The 23303-nt window shown below is 36.7% G+C and overlaps 1 protein-coding gene across 1 annotated transcript; it reads right to left on the reverse strand.

The window, feature by feature from the left end:
• Positions 1 to 16507: 16507 nt before the first annotated feature.
• LOC131070400 (uncharacterized) lies at positions 16508 to 17362 on the reverse strand. The gene has a single exon (XM_058005907.1). It carries the CDS (start codon positions 17360 to 17362, stop codon positions 16508 to 16510), a length of 855 nt encoding a protein of 284 aa, XP_057861890.1.
• Between the last annotated feature and the right edge of the window lie 5941 nt (positions 17363 to 23303).

Below are 23303 nucleotides of genomic sequence, written 5' to 3' on the forward strand. Positions count from 1 at the left end.
GAGGACTAGGATAAATAGTTCCGATTCAATCCACAAGGTAATCGTACAGTCCAATTCCACTATGAGATATCAATCGACAATCCAGTCTTAGTCAAATCTAATCCCGAATCATAGATATTCTGTCAGGGACGCCAGTTGTTATTATCAACAATGCAAGCCTCCACAAGTGAAGGCCAGTACTCAATTCTGTCACTTCTTATGGTTTCACAATCTTGCATGACACCATGATTTGCTAAAATGTCCGCAGCAGTATTCACCTCATGGTAAACATGTTTGATAGAGTAATCATCAAAGTATGTGAGTAGATCTTTTTCCTTCTCCAGCCACCATTCCAGTTTCCAATTGGGAGTGGAGCCTCTAATTATTGCCAAGATTACGACCTGTCAGTCGCCCTCTATATCGACACATTTCACCTCCTTCACTTTACAGAGTTGCAATCCTGTTTTAAGTGCTATGAATTCGGATTCATTATCGGTTGTAATCCCAATGTTTTTTGAAACCGCCCCGATGCATGTTCCATTAGAATCCCTTAGTATACATCCTGCACCAGCAGCTCCCCGATTCCCCTTAGCAACACCGTCAAAGTTAAGTTTCCATCTCCCCGGGTTTGGAGGTTCACATTTTGCCGAATCTTGTTCTGACTTCTTTGTAGGAATAGTGGGCCTAATGAGCTCTGTCCATTTTCACTGGATATGTTCATCCCACATCGTGAATTTGGTTTTCCTCTTGTATTTCACCTTAGCTGAAAGATCCCTAATGGATCTTTTAAGCTAACAGGTTGTAATTTTTTAATTATTTGTTTTAAAATAAATTCTTCCTGTTTATTAAATGATCTTTCAGAAAGAGACAGAAGTTGCAGATAGGTTGTGTCTTTTGTTTTTGTTTGTATTTTTTCAGATATAGGTAAACAATGAATAACAATAGCAGCAAATATGAAATAGGCTGGAAAATAATGTGCAATAATATAATATTCCGCCAACCCAGAATAGCTACAAATCGTACTAGGCAAAATACATAAATGATATGCCAGCAAAGTATCTACCAACCAAAATAATGTTGCCGGCTGCAAGAAAGACCATCCACGCACAAAAAACGAGATGGCTGATGAATACCAATCAGTAACCCACATGCCAGCTGGAAGGAGGCCATACGGCTGCTGCAGTCACGTCCAGGCAGCCAAGGAACTCCCACATGCCAAGCAATATACCCAACGTCCAAATCCAAAGCTCTTCCAATGCTAAACTTGCACTCCAATCAAAGTTTGAAACCAAATGAAGCTATTGAAACCTTCTATTGGGGTTTGTGTCCCAATATCTAAGCCCTGGGGTTTGCGTCCCAGTTCTCCAGAAATCGCTCCTCAGAGCAAATTCACAAATGCCAAGTTTGAAGATGTAAAAAGATAATAAAAAATGAGCCAACATCTCCTTTTATCTCCCTCTCAAAGCTATTCGAACCCTAAAGGGAGAATATGCTTTTACCTTTATTAAATAATGGCATATTCTTAATTAAAAAGGCCTTTATGTATAGGAAAAACACCCCTTTCGTCAAATAACAAAACTCAAGGTGCCAAAAGGTCTCCGAATGATGAAAATAAGTTATAATAATTCAAGACCTTTCCAACGAGCTATAACACATATGCCTGCCTGACCAGAAGAAGCCAAAATCCCCTTATTACTCCAATTAGCTATATAAATAGCTTTATTTAATTAATAAGACGCTAACTTAGGAAATATTAAAAATATATCCCAAATAGTCGTATAATGCTCATCTGACTCCAAAAGTTTGAAACGGAGCCTGCCATTTGTCTGTGACTGTTGTCGGAAATCATGGATCCTCGAGCAATCTTGTCCCTAAAATCTAGGGATGCTCCTAGAAGCTAGGAAACATACCCATATCTCCTAAAACTAAACCCAAGGAAGAGTCTCATGGTAACCCAACCCTGGGTACTGTCAAATTCTCCTAAATAGTAGGAATAGCCTCCACAAAAGAAGGAAATGCCTCCTAAAATTAAGGAACTGCTCCAAACTAGTCCACTACTACCAGAATACCAAATCCCAAACACTGAATATCCTCACTAAGTCTCTATCCACCACTATCAGCCTACAACACCCCAAAATAAGCTGACTCACATGTCTCTGCTAGATAGAGCTAAAGAGGGGACATGACAGTCCTCCCCTCTCGGAGATGCTTGCCCACAAGCAACTACAAAGCTAGATGCTGCAAATTAGACTCACCCTCCCAAGTGGCATCCTCTATGGGAAGACCTCTCCAGCATACCAAATACTCCCAAATCACCCGGTTTCTCAGCCGTCGTTCCCTCACCTCAAGAATCTCCTCAGGAACCAGAGTCAATTTACCTTTCTCATCCGTGGGAGGCAAATCGGGTGATGTTGTAATATGTTGTCCAAAGGCCTTCTTTAGGCATGACACGTGAAACACATTATGAATTTTACTGTCAGGTGGTAACTCAACCTCATAAGCAGCCTCTCCAGCTCGCCTGAATACTCTATATGGTCTATAAAAATGAGGTTTGAGCTTTTCAGCTCCCCATAAGCTATTGTTATAACTTAGACCAGCATCATGAATGAGGTTGTAAATGTTATTATACCAATGCCAACCAAGGATATCAATCCCGATCTCAATGTCCATCAAGTAGTCATATCTCTTCACACTCCCATGCAACTCAAGAGCTGATGTAGACCATGATAAATCTGCAAGTGCATGGGAAATCGCAGTAGGATAGCCACTAACTACCGGAGAGTCAAGGAAGATTGAATCACCAACCAACAAACACATAGCTGCCATATCACATGAAATTTGTGACACATCCAAAGAAAGAATTGTAGATGCCCTTATCACCAAACAAAATTGTTTCTTGGGTGGTTGTTCCACTATGAATGATATCCATAAAGTCATTGTGCTCATCCATGATTGCATATCCTTCAAATTTGTGATCATCATGAAAATCCAATGATGCAATATGTGACTCCTCTAAAATTGGTTTGCAATCAACATACTTAGTTTGCTTATGCTCAATCTCTAAGTCTTCTTTTCTTGGAAGAAAGTGTGATTGAAGATATGCAACTCTTTGTTGTCTTGCCTGATTTAAACGTTTGTGGCACTCCTTGATTTGTTGTAAGTGCTGCCTTGTTTGAACAAAAAACAACTTAACCTACCATCCTCTTTCTAGACCCCCTTCATTCAACCTTCTAGACTGTTCTATCTGAGCTGCTCCAAAGCGCATAAAATCAGTCCCATGGTGAGATACATGATCAAGCTTATCGCACAACATGAATTCACCTTGTGTAACACCCATGGTAGAATCTCTAGCACTCATCTCTTCATGCTTAGAATTTGCATTAACTTGAAAAAGAAAAGGTATTTTACTGCTGTTATAAAAATCAGAATGACTGTCAAGCATTTGTGTCATGTCATCAACTCTTACGAGTACCTCTTTATTGAAAATAACACAATCATTTTGAGTGCTATCACTTATAGAATATCCTTCATTTGTTATTCCATGTATCATGGTGGAAAACTCTCGAGAATGAGAATGTACACAACTGTTGTCTCTAATCAGAATTTTGGGCTCCTCCTTTATACTTTCTTTCAAATCATCAAACATCACCAACTCTTGACTTGTCCCATGTCTATCTTCCCAAAATTGAATGCCAGCATTAGATGACTCGATAACATTGTCTTCTACATGAGTATGGGCTGCTAGCTCACTGTTATTACCTTGTGTTTCCTTTGAAGTCTTCAACACTAAATTGTACCTGCACACTCTTGGCTGCCACATCTTCAATAATAACCATTAGCTTCCTTGGCTCTTTGTTCACTGTTGATATGCCTATTGTCGATGTGTTATTGATTTTTCTTGTCTCAACTGAAGTACTGCTGTCAACATCAACTACAAACTTAGCATAAGATAAGTCTTGCTCCTCATTATGTATGGAGTAGTGTACGTCACAAACTTCTTCAGATTGATTTAATATTGTTGTTTTGATATAAACAAATCCAGTCCTCTTGGAAGAGACATCATCAAAATAACCATGCTTAACCAATGTATCATGTATACCAACATTTGCAAATTCAATTTCACTACTTGCTCCATGAATAGGAGCTGCAAATTCATGTAATTGAAAGAGGATGATGTTGTTGTCCTTAATCATAGACTTAGGAATGATTCTAGCCTTTCTTCCATTACCTTGGAAAACTTCAATGCAAGAGTACACTTGCATACACTTGGCAGTCCAATCAAGTAGCATATCAAGACTTGAGATTAGGATATCCTTACACTCAAGCCAAGTGTCAACATCATAAAGGTGAGACATCAACACACAATCTGATTTGTGTTCTTCTCTAACTGCTATTATAAAATCAGATTGTGGGCAAATAGAAGCCCCCACCACAACCTCATGCTTATTTATCATTTCATAAATGTCAACCATGCTATAGTTGTCTTCACTATCCTTCTTGGATTTGTGCCCATATGAAGTCAAAATATTTATGTCCCAATTTAGGAAATCATAATTATGTTCAAACCTTCCCAAGGTGTCTTCATTGCCATTCCTTGTATTGTTCTTGAGGGTAGGGACCCGGCTACAAGTAACATGGATTTATAGCTTCCATAGCTGCCTTTAATATAATCCATACCTTCACCTCCATGATTGCTATGCTTTTCCTTACCAATTGTCTCCAAGGTGTAGTATGCAAAACAAACCAAACATTATCAAAATGCAAGATCTTCTTAGTAGACAATCTCTTGGACTCCATAATAAGCTTTTTAAGATAAAATGCCTCATGTGACCTTAATAACTGTCCTTTCATTGTAGATGATGCATGATTAGCCAATTTCAAATGAAATATGTTCCATTCCACACAAATGGATATGTCACTTGTGGCTAGTCCATCAAGTGTGTAAATATCAGCATTAATGTTTTGAGTCTTCAAGGGGCTCTCTAAAAGAGGGAAGTCATAGACTTCATAAGGCAAACTAGACCAAACTGAATTTCTTGAATCATACCTCCTTTCTTCTTCACATAATGTAACATGCTCTTCTTGTGGGCTTACCTCAAGAAGCTTTTCCCTTGTAAGCTCTTCATCTACACATTCTTCCCTTGGAAGAAATAACAATCTAATGTATGACTCTCTTTGTCTTCTTGCATTATCAAGCTGATTGCATCTTTCCTTGAACTCTTGCAAGTGTTGTCTTGCTTGGGTAGCAAGCATCTTTGCTTGCATAGCTCTATCTAACCAATCTTCATTCAACCTTTGGCAATGCTCTATATCTGCTACCCCAAAGTACACAAAATCTGATTTATGATGGGTTGTTTCATTCATGCTAACCTCTGATTTTTCTTCATGTATGGAATTGGTCTCAATATTAGAGTCAACTAATTCACTAGAGAATGCATCTGTTTCATGTAACTCAACATTTATTCCTTCAGAGTTGTTTCTACTGTCATACTCTCCAACGGAATCCACCTGTAAGACACCTTGCAAGGATGTAGAAGTCTCATATGAATTATTCCCTAATGTTGAGATTTTATTTTCACCAATCAAATCTGCCTGGCTATCAAAGTCATCAACTAATTTTCTGCCAATCTCATTTGCAGACATCATTTCCTTTGCTCCTCCACTACTTCCTTGGTTCTCAAATGATTCATGTTGCCTCCTTGGTTGATGATGTGGACTCGAAAGCATCAAGTCCTCTTCATCGGGTATTCCCATGAATTGTGTGAAGGAAAAATAGTCACGTATCTTTTTTGGAAGGGAACAATACTTGTCATAGTTGATCATAACTGTATCATTCAATGTCTTTGCAGGAGACCTCCTCTTTGTACTAGTTGATGAAGTCATACCCTTAGAGTGTCTGGAACTCCCTGAAGGTGTTTGTTCAAATTTTTTCCCTGTTTGTTTATTCTTAGACAACCCTGTCATGATGACCAATTTGGTTTGCAACCAAGCTTCAATATAAAATCAAACTACTAATCTTCACCCAAAAGGCTGGCAAGATCAAGGCTCTGATACCACTGAAAGATCCCTGATGGATCTTTTAAGCTGACAGGCTGTAATTTTTTAATTATTTGTTTTAAAATAAATTATTCTTGTTTATTAAACGATCTTTCAGAGAGAGACAGAAGTTGCAGAAAGGTTGTGTCTTTTGTTTTTGTTTGTATTTTTCCAGATATAGGTAAACAATGAATAACAATAGCAGCAAATATGAAATAGGCTGGAAAATAATGTGCAATAATATAATATTCCGCCAACCCAGAATAGCTACAAATCATACCAGGCAAAATACATAAATGATATGCCAGCAAAGTATCTACCAACCAAAATAATGTTGTTGGCTGCAAGAAAGACCATCCACGCACAAAAAAAGAGATGGTTGATGAATACCAATCAACAACCCACATGCCAGCTGGAAGGAGGTCGTACGGCTGCTGCAGTCACGTCTCGACAGCCAGGGAACTCCCACGTGCCAAGCAATATACCCAACGTCCAAAGCCAAAGCTCTTCCAATGTTGAACTTGCACTCCAATCAAAGTCTGAAACTAAATGAAGTTGCTGAAACCTTCTATTGGGGTTTGTGTCCCAATATCTAAGCCCTGGGATTTGCATCCCAGTTCTCCAGAAATCGCTCCTCAGAGCAAATTCACAAATGCCAAGTTTGAAGATATAAAAATATTTTAAAAAATGAGCCAACATCTCCTTTTATCTCCCTCTCAAAGCTACTCGAACCCTAAAGGGAGAATATGCTTTTACCTTTATTAAATAATGGCAAGGGAGAATATGCTTTTACCTTTATTAAATAATGGCATGTTCTTAATTAAAAAGGCCTTTATGTATAGGAAAAACACCCCTTTCATCAAATAACAAAACTCAAGGTGTCAGAAGGTCTCCGGATGATGAAAATAAGTTATAATAATTCAAGACCTTTCCAACGAGCTATAACACATATGCCTGCCTGACCAGAAGAAGCCAAAATCCCCTTATTACTCCAATTAGCTATATAAATAGCTTTATTTAATTAATAAGACCCTAACTTAGGAAATATTAAAAATATATCCCAAATAGCCATATAATGTTCATCTGACTCCATAAGTCTAAAACAGAGCCTGCCACCTGTCTGTGACTATTGTCGGAAATCATGGATCCTCGAGCAATCTTGTCCCTAAAATCTAGGGATGCTCCTAGAAGCTAGGAAACATACCCAAATCTCCTGAAACTGAACCAAAGGAATAGTCTCATGGTAACCCAACCCTGGGTACCGTCAAATCCTCCTAAATAGTAGGAATAGCCTCCACAAAAGAAGGAAATGCCTCCTAAAATTAAGGAACTGCTCCAAACTAGTCCACTACTGCCAGAATACCAAATTCCAAACACTGAATATCCTCACTGAGTCTCTATCCACCACTGTCAGCCTACAAGACCCCAAAATAAGCTAACTCACATGTCTCTGCTAGACAGAGCTAAAGAGGGGACATGACATTAGCATTTGCCAACTCAATGATTTCGGTTTTAACTTTCTTGATAAACATACTCACATCTATCTCAATTCTTGAATATGCGCTTGTTTCTTTCTTTCCAAATGCACCATATGAGTTGGGCAGGAGCCAAGGTCCATATATCACCCCATAGTGAATTTTTGTGAGCACTTGGCCAGCTACTCAGAAATTTCAATAAGCAGTCCTGTCTAGCTCTAACCCAAGAGAATTCGTTAAGTAACCAATTCCAACAAGAGGAAGCCTACTCACAATTCAAGAATAAATGATCTGTTATTTCCGAATCATTTTTGCAAAGAACGCATCTCGAAGGAACTGCAATGCCAATTGTATTGAGTTTGTCCCCTGTCAAGCATCTTTTGTGTAGTGCAACCCAAAGGAATGTACGAGCTTTGGGTAGTATATCATGATCCCAACATAATCTAGGCAACCAATTACCATTTTCCTCAAGCTGCACCTGAATTTGGTATCCCATTCTTGTTGAATATTCTCTAGATTTATCACCACACAAGATAATTTCATCCTCCCTATTAGAAAGAATGATTCTTCTACGATCCAGTACTTCCTTGAGAATATTCCAAACATCCATTGGCAGCCCATACTCTGATAAGTTGATCCATTTCAATTTATCATCCCAAGTATTTTCTTTGATCACATAATCTGCAACTTTGGTGCCAACTTTCCTTCTCAAATCCTCCAAATAAGGCGAGATGGCATCGAACTTATCAAGTTTTTAATGGTCGTTCCAAGAGTCTACCCAGAAGTCTGCAGGCTTTCCATTATTGATCCACCATGTTAAATGATTAATAATCAATTTCCTGGCCTCCCACAAAAATCTGCAGGCCACCGAACCCCCATGAGAATTATCTATCATGAGTATGCGCTTTGGATCATCCACATCTAGGTAATTATGCTAAAAAATTCTACACCATAATCTTTCTGGGTGCCTATACATTTTCCAAGATAGCTTTGCATGCAAGGAAAAGTTTTGTCTGCATACCTTCCTAAGGCTAGCACCACCCTCTGATCTATGTTTGCACACCTCCTCCCATCTAATTAAAGGTATTTTCTTTTCCTATTTAGATCCCTCCCACAAGAAGCATTTGAAAATGCTTTCCAAATCTTTTTCCACTTTGTGAGTAATCTACATGCATGACATTGTGTATATCGATATAGCTGAAAGTATGACTCTAACCATTGTGATTCTACCCGCAAGTGTGAGCCAACGAGTTTTCCATGAGGTTTCCTTAAGTGTGCATCTATCCACAACTTCCACCCAATGTTTCAATTTGCATATACCATCAATAATAGGAGCCCCCAAATTTTTAGCAGGGAGAGAGCCAATTTTAATACCCAAGATTCTTGAAATTCTCCTTTGCATGCAAGGCTTAGTGTTGAAGAAATAAATAGAGGACTTTTCCATGTTCATGAGTTGGCCTGACATAGATTCATAGCTACGTATTGTTTTTTTAATCTTCTCTGCTTTGGTAGTCCTTGATGTGCCAAAGAGCGTAGTATCGTCAATGAACTGGGCATGCGTAATAGTTTCATTTGCAACCCTGATACCTTTCCAAACACCCTTGTTACTGGAAGCGTTGATTTCTCACCCCAGAGCCTCAACCATTATGACAAATAATGCAGGAGAAAGAGGGTCACCTTGGCGTATTCCATTTGTACCATTGAAAAATCCAAATAACGCTCCATTTGTGGATATCGAAAATCGAGCAGCTGAAATACAAAATTTGATCATATCTATCCACCCATGACAGAATCCAAATTTTTCCATGACTGATAGTAAGAATTTCCACACAACTCTCCCATATGCCTTCGAAACATCCAATTTAATCAGCATACCACTAATCCTTTCCGATTTCATTGTGTGGACAACCTCATTGATCAATATGATACAATCCGCAATCTCCCTCCCTCGGACAAATCCATATTGTTCCTCGGACACAATCATATGTAATATTTTCTTTAGTCTATTTGCAAGGACCTTGGAAATTAGTTTGTAGATAGTATTACATAATGAAATTGGACGGTAGTCACTAAATGAAGAACACGCTTGTTTTTTTGGAATCAACACAATGGTCGTGTTATTCAAATCTTTCACAAATTTCTTATGTTTGACAAAATCATCCACCAACTTCCAGAGGTCCTTCCCCATGAAATGCCAACAATTCTGTTTGGACCTGGAGCCTTGTCCAGTTGCATTTGAAAAAGAGCAGATTTTACCTCCACAATGGACACCGGCTCGCACAACATTTTGTTTTCTTCCTCCGATACCAAATTAGGAATATGTTCCAGTGACATGTGATAATCCAGAGAAGCATTATTGTTTCCTAGAATACATTTGTAGTATTCTACAACAGATTCACCAATCTTCTCAAGGCCTGAAATCTCCACCTCGTTGGAATCCACGATCCTCTCAATTTTTTTAATTTTTTTTGTATTAATAATAGCGAATAAACTGAGGTACAAAAATGAGAGTTGTAGATTTATCAGTATATCATTACTGTGTAAAATAAGATCTTCTTGTACATGCTACATCAAAACAAGTTCTCTACACAAAATACATGTCAGACTAATGATTGGGTTATGGACAACGGTTGTCTACTTATAAAACTAGGGATGTCTAATTACAAAAAAGATTGTCCATGATAAATGCCTGAACTAAATCCAGGTGATCCATCCTGTAGGTCCTTCCATCCATACTAGTCTGCGATCATCCAGCATCCTGGCAGATTGGATCATCTGTTGTCACACCAGATGGCCATTTCCTCTTATTTATTCCATGAGAGCATCTAGGGCATTCACAAATGGAGTTCTCTCAGGATTGGTTCTTCCCCATGTGTAACCATGTGATAGCTCGAAGATGAATACTGTAGTGTGTCCATCTGATAGGAATCTCTAGAACTTCTCTTTGTTTAGTCTAAAAACCATGGTGACCTACGAGCAGACAAAGTGGAGGGTGAGACTTCAAAAAGACTCAGTAAGGGCCCTTTCTTACCCTTGAAAATTTTCTAAATTCTTAACTTTCCATAAATACCAAAGGATATCACTAGAAAGTAAATTCCAGAACATATTAGTATCTTTCTTAAGGCCTTTAATGCACCCAATAACAACATCAAGAATACAACTATACAATGGAAGAGTAAAACCATTAAATATAAGCCAAATTTCCTTAGCAATAATGCAGTCAAAAAAGATGTGTCTACTGAATTCCTTCACTTTACAAATAAAGCACAGATCCTCTTTCGTATAATTAGATCTAACAGGGAGCTTATCAAGTAGTAAAAGCCATCTAAAGGTTTTCTTCCTAGGAGCCAGTGGAGAATCCTAGAAAGTCTTAAGAATATTGCTCCATTGAGCATGCGAGAGGTCAAAATAACAAATAGAGTTGAGATGGTTAAGGATGTTGAAGTTAGAGGAGAGGGTTTTATAAATGGAGATAGGTTTTAGGTTCCCAATCGGGCTTCCATCAATCCAAACAAAGGAGATAAAATGGTCATCATTAATAGTACAAGTTTTCGGAAGTTGAAGGAGATTAAAAGCATTGCACAAAATGTTATGTCCTCTTATTAGATAAAGGCAGCTTAAATTTACTAGAGAGATCATCCCATGGGATTAGATTGTTGTTAGCTATGATATCTTTAAGACAACAAATACCTTTGCTGGCCCACTTTTTGGCTATGCACCCTTGAGTAAGGGAGAGAGGCTTACCGTTATGGGTTAAGTTCCACCAGATTGACCTTTCCCCAAAGACTTGATTATCACGACTGATCCAACCATTGCCAACACTAGACCTAATGACTTTCCATGCTTTCCAAATGGTTTTAAAAATAGCAGAGCCTATGGTAGAGACTGGAAAGGATCCAGGTAGCAGATCACTAATGGGGAGGAACTTCCAAGATTTAGCTTTCTTAGGAACCCCCAATCTAATATTATTGCATATGAGAACTTTCCACTGTTCATTACCTTCAAGTGCATGAAAAATCCATTTGGCAACCAATGCAGTCCCTTGGATTTTCAGATCCTTAAGACCCGGACCTCCAATAGATTTATCCATACAACACCATTCCCACTTGACAAAATGAGTTTTCCTATGGCCTCTACCATCTGACCACAGAAAGTCCCGGATGGTTTTATGTATCTCATTGATCTGATAGTTGTTAAACATCCATACAAACGCATAATAGATACTGTAGGAGGAAAGGATCTTTCGGCACACTTGCATTCTTCCTGCCAATGAAAGATAGTGTTTATTCCATTTGGTAAGTTTGGATTCAATCTTCCCCTTAATCCATGCCCACATATCCTTAAGGCAAGGAGAGATAGCAAAGGGGAGACCCAGATATCTAACAATTGTGTCTGGACCTCCCCATTGATACCCATAGGTAGAGAGCCAGTCTGGAGGTTTCTCAGTCCATCCGAGCATGGTAGATTTGGATTGTGAGATCTTATCCCTTGAGGCATCACAAAAGAGAGAGATCTTGGATGATAGAGCATTCAAGTTCTCCTTTGATAATTCAAACAATAGAGTAGTATCATTTGCAAATTGAATGTTGATCAGCTTTGAGTCATCTAGGAGGGAGATTCCCCTAACCTTAGTGGAGAGAGAGTTATCTCTAAGAAGATAAAATAGAGCATCATAGGCTATCACAAAGAGAGCAGGGGCTAGAGGGCATCCCTGACAAATAGATCTATTGAGATCGAAGGGCTGAGAAATCAGACCATTTACTTCTACCTGGGCATGAGCATCTCTAAGAAGGACCTTAACAAACTGGCAATAAATATCAGGAAACCCAAAGGCTTGGATCATAGTGGATATAAAACCCCATTCAATCCTATCATAGGCCTTTTCAAAGTCCAACAAGAACATGGCCACCTTTTGATCCAAGACTCTAGCCCATTCCATGACCTTCCAGCTTGTAATAAGATTTTCCAAAATGTATCTCCCCTTAATCAATCTGGTTTGGGTGGAGTAGATAAATTTAGGTAAGATATTTTCGAGCCTTAAGGCAAGCATCTTAGCAAGAATCTTATAAGAAACATTGAGTAGAGTAATAGGGCGCCAGTTCTTGATTAGAGCCTTGTCTCCTTCTTTGGGAATAAGCTTGATCAACCCTCTATTGATGTTAATTCCCAGAGACCTTGTCCTGATGGCTTCATTATAGACCTCAAGAAGATCATCAGCAACCCATGTGATATTAGCCTTATAGAATTCAATGGTAAGCCCATCCAGCCCTAGGGCTTTGTCATTATGAAGGGAGTTAATGGCTTTAATAATTTCCTCAAATGAGAAGGGTTTACTAAGAGAATTAACCTCATCAGGTGATACAATCTTAGGAATAAGAGCCCCACATTTGACCCTAGCAGCCCTGGATGAAGGAGAGTCCTCAAAGGAGAATAGTAGCTTGTAGAATTTGAGGAACCCACTCATTATTTCCTCGTCAATAGATTTTTCCATGTCGTCCACCCAAAGCTTGTCAATCCTTTCCTTACATTGTTTTTGTTTCAGAAGGTTGAAGAAGAATTTAGAACTTTTATCTCCTTGAGAGAGCCAGAGAATCCTAGCTCTGGTCTGGGCACCTAGTGCTTTATGATCATCTCTAGCCACTACCACCAAGTGGGTAAGATGAGAGTTGCTTGGATCATTTTAAATGACTTGTTCCGTATTGTGCATATTAGAAGATAAGACAAACTCAACCTTCCTGGCATCCTTGGCCTTCTTTTTGCCAATGGTGCTAAGGATCTTCTACCAACTTTTAACCGAGGTATCCCATTTATTGATATAGGAGCCATTAGTGGGATTCCATTTATTAAAAATCCTCACAGTATGGATAGCAGCAAGAACGTCTTAGTCTTTAAGGAGATTGTTGTTAAGAATGAATTTACCACCAATCTTGCTATGGGGTTTGTTCATGCTCGTAGTGACAATCTCAGCAAAAATGGGGTGATGGTCAGAGAGGGAGGAGGGTTTAACCACCACCGGACAATCTTGGTGATCTGGGATAAAGGAGAAGGAATCTTTATTGGTGTAAAATCTATCCAATCTGGAGTAGATTGTGTTACCATCTTTCTAAAAGTTGCACCAAGTAAACCAAATGCCCTTATGAACATGTTTTAATCCCTCCAATGGGTCAAACAACCTCTTAATTTTTTTCATTCTATCCCAGTGAGGCTTTTCCCCTCCTTTCCACTCAATAGTGGCACCTCCTGATTTGTCTTCCTTATGCTCAACCATATTGAAATCTCCCCCCATAATCCATGGAATATCACGAAGAGAAGCAATCCACTTCCACAAATCAGATCTATCTCTATAGTCATTGGGGGTGTAGATGGTGCATAGCCCAAAGGAAGAGTCTCCATGTTGGAAGGTTACCCAAACAACTCTATTGCAAGCGGAGACTCATGAGCAAAGGATCGAGCTTCGCCAGTTAGGGTTAATAAGAATGGTAGCTCCTCCTTTGCCTTTCTCATGCTCAGTGAAGAATTTGAGTGAGTCCCTCCAAATAAAGTTCAGATTGACCTCCAATGCAAAGTTAATTGCTTTAACCTCCTGAAGCAGGACAAAATCCAATTCCTTATAATTATTAAGAAATCTTCTCACCATATATTTCCTGTCAAGGGATTCTGGCCCCCAGATATTCTAGAATAGGCATTTCATGGAGAACAAGCAGTTATTTATCATTCTTGTCAGCCTTAAAGTTGTTAAAGCATTTAGGGATACTCACCTTTCAATTAGATTTTGTATGCATGGGAGAGAGTTTATTTTTAGAGCCTAACGACCTCCCTCTTTTCCTTCTGGTGAGTGCTTCACCCTCAGATACTTCCTCATTTGGGTTGTCTGTATCCTTCAAATCCTCACCATTAATGGTTGACAAGTTGGATCTCAATTTAGTTTCCACCTCAGACTCATGAATGTCCACTGAGGAGGCATCTTTCGAGGAATCACCCTTAGACATTCCTGTCTCAGTAGAGAAAAAGGTTCTAGGGTTGTCAATCGTTGGAGCAGTCAGGATAATCTCATAAAGGACATTATCATCATCAATCAAGGAATTTACTTTCACAGGAACAAAGGTCAGGGAGGTAATGAGGATATATAGAATGAGGGGAGCAACCCTCATGTCTTGGGGGATCCAAAGAGTCATTCTGTACTAATGTCAGGTCAAATGAATTATCCCAAGCTTGGGATTGATTAGTTGCAAGAACCGATTGAGGATCGCAGAGGGCAGGGGGGTTGCAGCCCTACTCCTATTAGCATCACCCCCACAATCAATTCCTTCAAATTTCCTAACTATTGACTTGACATGAGAGTCCTTGCCAAGGCTAGTCATTGCCAAAGTCTCCGGAGGGGTTCTAGATCCGTCTACCTCTATGCCTGTGTCAACAGTATGAGATTTTTGGTGTCCTCTGGCCCTGATTTTTTTCATGGCCAATTGTTGGGCATTCTTCTTTTTAGACCTCTTATTTTTCCTTGAGACCACTTGAAAGCCAGAGTCTTTGATTCCATCCATCTGGGGGATGGTTGCAGAAACCGTCGAGTTGGGGGGGGGGGGGGGGGTTCCGCATTAAAGGACAGAAGTCGGTATTACTTTCAAAGTTAGGGGGATTGACAGGTTGAACCATAGGGAAACTAGCCATTGGATTATTGATGGCCTTGCTGAGAAAGTCCAATTTATATTTAATAGACGATTCTTCTGAAGGTTTAGAGGACGAATTGGGTGGAGCAGGGCCACCTTTATTAGAGATGGTTCTAGGTGGGTTAAAAGTGGGTTTAGAAAAGTCAAGCAGGTGAAGGATTCATCACGAAGTTTGATATCGAGAAATATAGGGATGTCAATTCCTGGGTTGATAGAAATCAAAACTCTGGCATCCAAGTTGGGGACAAGATTTGTAGAGTGATCAATTCTAACCACTTTTCCTATCGATTCAAGAACTTGCGGAATGCAATTCCAAAAAATGGGAGGTAAATTTTTAATTAGAAGCCACCGAGGGCAAGAAATAGCCAGAATTTCTTCATTAATCGCATCAAAGGACCATTTGAGGGCCTTGAAGGTGGTTTGGCCAACGACCCATAATTGTTTATGCAGAACCTCTATCTGAAATTTATTATCTTTAAAGAAAATAACAAATAAACCTTTCTGAATCATTCTATAGAAGGAAAAATTGAACCCTAGCTTTCTAACCCACACATTTTTCATCCAATCATCAAGATATTTCCTAGCCGAACACTTATCCAAATTAGTTGCTGCAAAGAAAATGGCAATGTCTTGGAGTCTTTTATTTTCAATCTCAAGGGCTTCAATCATGGTGTCGTTAGGAGAGATAGAGAAAGTACAAGACGCCAAGGCAGGGTCCTTACCTCGTCCTCCATCTCCACCACTGAAGCCTGCAGATGAAGCACTTAACAGAGAAAATTTGGCCTCTCACGAGACCTGCACGACGTCACCAACGATGGCATCTCAGAATGATTTACCATAAATCTCTTCCTCCATGGTTTTTTAAAAGGGCACATGGGTCGTGTCCAGCCCATTAACTTCCGCCTCCATCGAGCATTAATTGCTCCTGCCTCCACTCGTACCTATAATTACTACAACAAAGAGCCTCGGAAATAGGTCAGTAACAAAACAAGAAAAGTAGGAGAAAGGCTTACCACAGTGGAGGAGGTCTTACCCCTCCTCCACACGCGGGAGCGGGAAGCCCGATGCGAGGTGCGCGATGGGTCCACGTCAACCCTAGTTGCAGAGCCCCTCTGATACTTATTAGATCTTCGAAACAACGAAATCCTCTCAATTTTGTTGATAGCCCTGCGCTCATTGGAGGTAGCGTGAAAGAAATTAGTGTTGGCATCACCCTCTTTAAGCCAACATTGCCTGGACTTGTCCCTCCAATATAGCTCCTCCCTCTTGAGCAATTCTACTAGATTCTCCTTCAACAACTTTTCCTTGTTGAAGTCCTCCTTAAACATGCCATATTGTATAATCTTGTCATTAAGCGCCTTGAGCTCTTGTACATTTAAAATATTTTCTGTAAAAAATATTTCTGAATACATTTCTATTCCAATCCTTAAGCTTCAATTTGATATACTGTAATTTTTTGTGAATTTGAAAGCTAATTGAGCCCCCAAATTTTGCCTCCCGCCACCATAATTCCAGTTGTGATATTAAGTTGTGGTCTTTCCACCACATACTCTCAAATTTAAAGCATGTCTTAATGTTGTGAAAATGCCCATCAATATGCAATTCGATTGGAAAATGATTAGAGATGGAACATGGCAAAAATTTTGCCCTGACAGAGAAGTCGTCTTGTATCCATACTGGGGAAATCGGAAACCTATCCAATCTTTCAGAGATGTTCAGAAAATCTCTTCTTCGGTTGGTCCATGTGTAAATGCCATTTTCAATGTAGATATCCATAAGTCCTGAATTCTGAATGAAGTTTCTAAAATCCACCATTCCTTGAGTAGTGCAATTGTTGCCTCCCAACTTCTTAGCCACATCCAAAATTGAATTGAAATCTCCTCCAAGGATCAACATCCCCTGCTTCTGAAGATTTAAGAAGTCAGTAATTTGGCCCCAAATTCTTTGTTTCTCTTTGGTTTTAGTAGGCCCATAGATGCAAATCCCAATGAAGTGCACATTCAAGGACATGCTAAATGCCTTCACAGCCAACCAATTCTGGTGATTCTCGACTAAGGAGACTGAGAATTCACATTCCCTCCATAAGATGCCAATACCTCCATCCGAGCCCATTGCTTGCACAAACAAACCCTTCCATCCTTTGCAGTAAGTCAAAAAGTGTTCACCCTCAGCTTTAGACAGCTTAGTTTCCTGTAGGCAAACCATATCCCCAGTAAAAATTTATAGTTGACATTTCACCATATGTCACTTGTCAGGGGCCCCTAAACCTGTGACATTTCATGACAACAACTGCATTGTTTCCCAAGGGAGGCCATACCCCTTGTCATCATAATTGAAATAATATTTTATTATTAATTTTTAGAATAGTTTCTATTTTAGCTATAAACAAGATTTTTGAGTATGAATTTAGAAACTTGCATAGTAAATTTAATATTTTTCATATATTACAAGGATTTTCATTTCTTTTCATTTAAATCATCATCTTTTTTAAATTAAACTTTAACCAGAATTAAAAACTTTAAAATTATCATTAAATTCTTTATGAGAGAAAATAAAAAATAAATATTTTGTCTAAATTAAATATTTTTTTGACAATTACCATTTTTCTTAAAACGTCAAATGAAAGGCATTGCAGTGATGAGACCGTCATAAAAAAATCGTATGACAAGGAGGGGTGGCTGTCAAATTCCAGACCTGATTTTGACCATCAAATTTCAGGCCTGGCACCCACCAAGCTTTCTATCATTTTAATGACTAAACATAAGATAATTTTAAAATAAGTTAAAGACTTAAAAACAACTTCTTTTATTATTTATTAAATGAAAAAAAAACGTTTTTAAATCTAAATTTTAAAGAAACCTTTTTTTAGCATGAAAATCATTTCATATTATAAAATAAGATTAAATTCTAAATATTATATTTTTAAATCTAAATTTAAAAGAAACTTCTTGATGCTCTGCAAAAAGGATTAGAAAATCTGTTTGATGGCAACACACACAAGAGCACAAGAAACAAACGTTAGTGTTAGCAACAAAAGATTATCCTAAACAGGCATATCAAGAGAGATATTAAGCATGAAATAGAAAGCATATAAACATAGAATGAAATAGCTAATCAGGATGCTCATAGTTGCTCCTCCCTTGTTCCTCTCCTCTCCAAGTCCCAAATGAGTGTAGCTCTCAGCTTTTAGCACTAGCCATGGATGCCATATGGAGATTCAAGATGGTTGAATATGATAAGCAAATACTATGCAAGAGTAGATAGTGATGCTATGAAAAAGCTCTATGCTAATGCCAGTATAACAACAATACTCTAAATGCTTCTCCTTTTGCTTGAGGAGAAGGGTTCTATTTATAGAAGAAATAGGGAAATGAAGGGTTAAGATTGAATGGTTTAATCAAGGGCCAAGTTTGAAAGTTGGGGATCCATGTGCACAATTGGCACCAATAAAATGGTGACAAGTGTCAACATAGGATTGGGTTAAGAGAAGAGGTTGGAGGCATTAAAGGCCTGAGAAGACCTCATGGTTATCTAGAAGGTAAGGGTCAAGTCTAAATTAAGATTACCCATTGGATTAAGAGTTAATCCAAGGATAAACCTTTGTGCAAATGATTAAGAGATAATCATGGTCAAAGCATTAAAGGCTTGATGAGACCTTTGGGTTGGGTAGAGGTTGAGTCAAAACAAATGTTTTAACCATGTGGGAGGGTTTGAGGTAACCATTAATGGCTATTGGAGACTTTGGGGATTAAGTGGTTGAAGGTTGAAAGCCTTCAATGGTTATCAAAGACTTTGAGCCATTTAGTGGTTGAAGGTTGGAAGCTTTCAAAGGTTATCCAAGACTTTTAGGCTTTGAGAAGTGACTCCATTTTGCTTAGGAATGTGACAATAATTAGGGGATGGATTAAGCTAATTAGGAAGGGTTTAGAAGAATCTAGAAGGGGTTTAGGCATACAAGTGGATTTTGTAGGAAAATGCAAGTGGGAGAAATTTTGGTATTTTCAATTAAAATAAAATCATTTATTTCAATTAAATGGTGTAATTTGCATTTGGATAAATATTCAAATAAATATTAATTTATTTAAATGAAAAAAATGAAGATAAAGCATTAAAATGCTTGAAGACTTTGAGGGAAACCATTAAAGGCTTGAAGACTTTAAGGAAAACCATTAAAGTCTTAAGAAGATTATAGAAGGAAGCCATCAAGTTTGAAGACTTTAAAGCCATCAAGTTTGAATACTTTAAGGGAAACCATTAAAGGTTTCAAGTGGGTGAGGATAAATAGGATTTTAAATAAATAATTTATTTAAAATAGTTGTGCAACTTGCTTTTGTAGGAAAATACAAGTGGGTGGAGGATAAAGGTGATTTAAATAAATTATTTATTTAAAATAATTGTGCAACTTGTATTTGTAGGAAAATGCAAGTGGGTGGAGGATAAAGGTGATTTTAAATAAATGATAATTTATTTAAATGTGAGAGGTGGGATTTTGGGGGATTTAAATAAATATTAATTTATTTAAATGTGAGAGAATATTTAATTAAATAAATATGATTTATTTATTTAATTAATGGTCTGAATTTGGTTAAGTGAATTAAATCAAATAAATTGAATAATTTATTTAATTAATAGGAAAATAGGGTTAAGATGAATTAATTAAATATTAATTTAATTAATTATTAATTGATGGTTAAATAATCAAATAAATACTAAGTATTCATTTAATTAAGTGGACAGATTTATGTGACTACACTTCTAATTTAAAAAATTATGTTTATTACATCTAGATTTAAAAGAAGCTTCTATTTTTTTACATGCAAATTATTTATTTTTTCTAAATTAAGACTAAATTCTAATAAATATTAACCATATAAAAATAATTAAAATATCTTAAATGTAATTTTTTTTGAAATAATGTTAAATATCACTAAATATTCATAACTTATAATATTGTATATACATGTACATCTTAATTTAAGTTTCAAGTATATGATTCTATGAATATTGTGTATTGTCCAATGAATCATTATCAATGACTTGATTGTATTTTGGAATAAAACTTTGACTCCCTCACCTTTTTTTTTATAAAAGTTTTAAATTGTGATTAGGAAAGACAAGTTTCAATGACTCATTAGTCAATTGTGGATTCTAAGCATAGCTTGTCATAATGTCATCTCAAATTCTCAAGTACACATAATGTCAATGAGAGAATTTAGTGATAGTATTGATGTTTAGTTCTTACAAATTATGTGGATGGTTGGGGTATTGTGTATTTGTGGTATATATTGTAGTTCACAAGGTCTAGTAAACATTTATAATTGGTGTACTAGTCATTTGTTTTTGTATAAGATGAAATTATAGAATATTTTTTCCAACAAGTAAATGAGAGACGAAGTGTCTCATAAATTATAATTTAGATTGAATGGCACAATCTTTCTATAGTGGTTTTCATGTTAGTTGCGGTATTTTGAGCTATTATTAGATATCACATTCCAGATCAATTAAAGAAGCATTTGTTTTCTATATTATGCCATGGATATGTTGTAGGATGTCAACATTGTAAAGATGTTGGTTGAGGAATTTATGCATAAGAACTATATATTGAGAGTGGTTACTAAAAAAGATGAGTACAACATATAGATAATCAATGAAGATATTGGTGGCATCTTTCTTGTAGCTAAAATGACAACAAATGAAAGAATTATGGAGCATATAAAATCTAGATGGGAAGTGTTACTTGTTGGAAGAACAAACTTATTTTTGAAACTTAAAGAAAAAAAAGGGATGCCTATTCATGTATAAATTTGAGCAATTGAAACATATTATGTGAGGCCTTAGTTATCTTATCAAGTGTGCCCTTTCTCATAGTGGATACAACTCTCCCTCTAGTAGTGATGCGGATTAGACTTCAAAACAAATATCTAATTTTAGGTAAGTGATCTTTCATACAGTCAATTGTTCCATGCCATTTTATTTTTCTAGCATGCATACCAAAAGTTTTTATTTCTAAGGGCCTACATTCCATCTATAAAGTATTATCAAAGGTGATACAATAAAATGTTTTATTACTTAATAGAATGGGAGTGTACTATGTCATTAATAGGCAGAGGTTATCATAAAGCTATTTTTTAGATTTCTTTACTAATGCAAATGTGTTATAATGTGCATTCATTGTATTACTTCAGTTTCTTGAATCTTGATTGGTTAGTAAACAATGAAGTCACTTTGTAGATTTTAAATTCTATAATAAAAAAAAAATTTAAAAATTTAAAAAAAATTGAATAAAATTATAGTAATATGAAAAACTAAACTTATATTAAAAATAAAATTACATTACGAAAGAGTGTTCAAGAGACCAAGAATTATGAATCAAAACTTCCATTCCATTAGGAATATACAACCAGCTTTCATTTCATTTATAATACATATTCTTGAAACTTATTTCTCAAAGATCACTTATGTTTCTATGATCTTATAGAATCCATTTTCACAAATAATTATCTATAATCTAAAATTGACCTATTTATTGACAACGTTTGGGAGATATACTCCACCATATACTATGGCATAATGGTACATTTTTAGTCAAATATATGTGCTTTGTCCATATAGTAAAACTCAACTTTTGAATAATACAGAGGCCAATAAAAGAGTATTATGTGGACTAGCTCAATTTTTTAATCAAATATAATATAAAATATAGTTTAACCTTTGATTCTAATAATCAATTCTATAAAAAAAAATTGTTTTTTTTTTTGGCTACTAAGAGTAATTGTCCATTCATGATACCATCCATCTTTGTTTAAAATCGACAACATCAACTCCTAAAAGATGTTATTTGACTCTAACAATGATTTTAGTTTTTGTTCTTGTGTCTTACAAATAGAAATCATGATACACACTATAAATGATGCTAACATTTAAGATAGAAATTAAAATTATTTTGTATTACCATTTGCTTTCAACTATTTAACAAAAACAAAAATCAATTATTGCATTTAAAACATAAGATGTTTGTGTATACATCTTTAACTCTAAACTTAAAAAATATACCTCGTGCACTTAGATGTAGTCATACACACTATTTTTTCTATTTTTAATTTTATTCTATTCTCTTCTACTAAAACTATTAAAATGAGTGAATTTTTAAAATAATTCTCCAAAATGTTGTTTAGAATATAGGGACAGGCACATTATGTCACCATTGGATTTTTTGAACTTTCTAATTCATATTGTTTAAAGATTTAAGATTGATAACTAAAGTTCTATTTCAAGGCCCAAATCTATTAGGTTAACATTTTGTGGAAATTTTTTGAGAATCGACTATTACTAATTCAATCTGTTCAAATCAACAATGAGGTTTTTATGAGAAATAATATGTAATAGTTTCCATATTTTAACAAAGGTAATGACAATCATTTTGTTTGAATCAAGAAACACTGAGAGGGGGGGATGAATCAGTGTTCTGCAATCTTTAACTTTATTAAACTGTTCTTTCAACCACTTAATGCATATGAACAAAAGAAAGATGCAAGAACATAAAGCAAATAACCACAACACCAAGATTTTTGTATGTGGAAACCCGGTTAAGAGAAAAATCACAGTGGGGATGAGCCCATAATACAAGTATACTCTGCAGAAGTATAGAAATATTACAATAGGGAATGCACATGCATTCAAGCACAATGCCTAGAGCTCACTGCTCAAAAGACAGAGGCTCATTGTCTACAACTCAAATACAAAGATTACAAATCATTTGAATTGATGAACAACAACTACAAATGCCAAAGTACAGTTCCGGTTAAGCTCATTATACAGATTTCATACTCTGCTCACACTCCATCTTATACTGCTTTGTTTCATTGCACTATCATTGATCTAGAGCACTAGTCTCCAACCTGTACACGTGGAACTGCGCACAATCGATTAGTTCCAACCTTCGCATCATGAAAATGACCAAAACCATCGCTCTTATGTATTTGCAACAAGAAATCATATCGTCTATATGTCAGCTCAAGAACATTTAATTATTTTATGAACCGTGTACAAACTGGTGGCAAAATCCGAAAAATGTTAATGTGGACCAAAACAATCGAACACACGCTACCGCGTATGTGGACTGAACATCTTTGATCACAAAAACAAT

The sequence above is a fragment of the Cryptomeria japonica genome, chromosome 3 (assembly GCF_030272615.1).
Source record: "Cryptomeria japonica chromosome 3, Sugi_1.0, whole genome shotgun sequence".
NCBI lineage: Eukaryota > Viridiplantae > Streptophyta > Pinopsida > Cupressales > Cupressaceae > Cryptomeria > Cryptomeria japonica.

What these genes read in the sequence shown, in the direction of transcription:
- LOC131070400 (XM_058005907.1), bottom strand. Translation starts at nt 17,362, where the DNA reads ATGGTTTGCCTACAGGAAACTAAGCTGTCTAAAGCTGAGGGTGAACAC.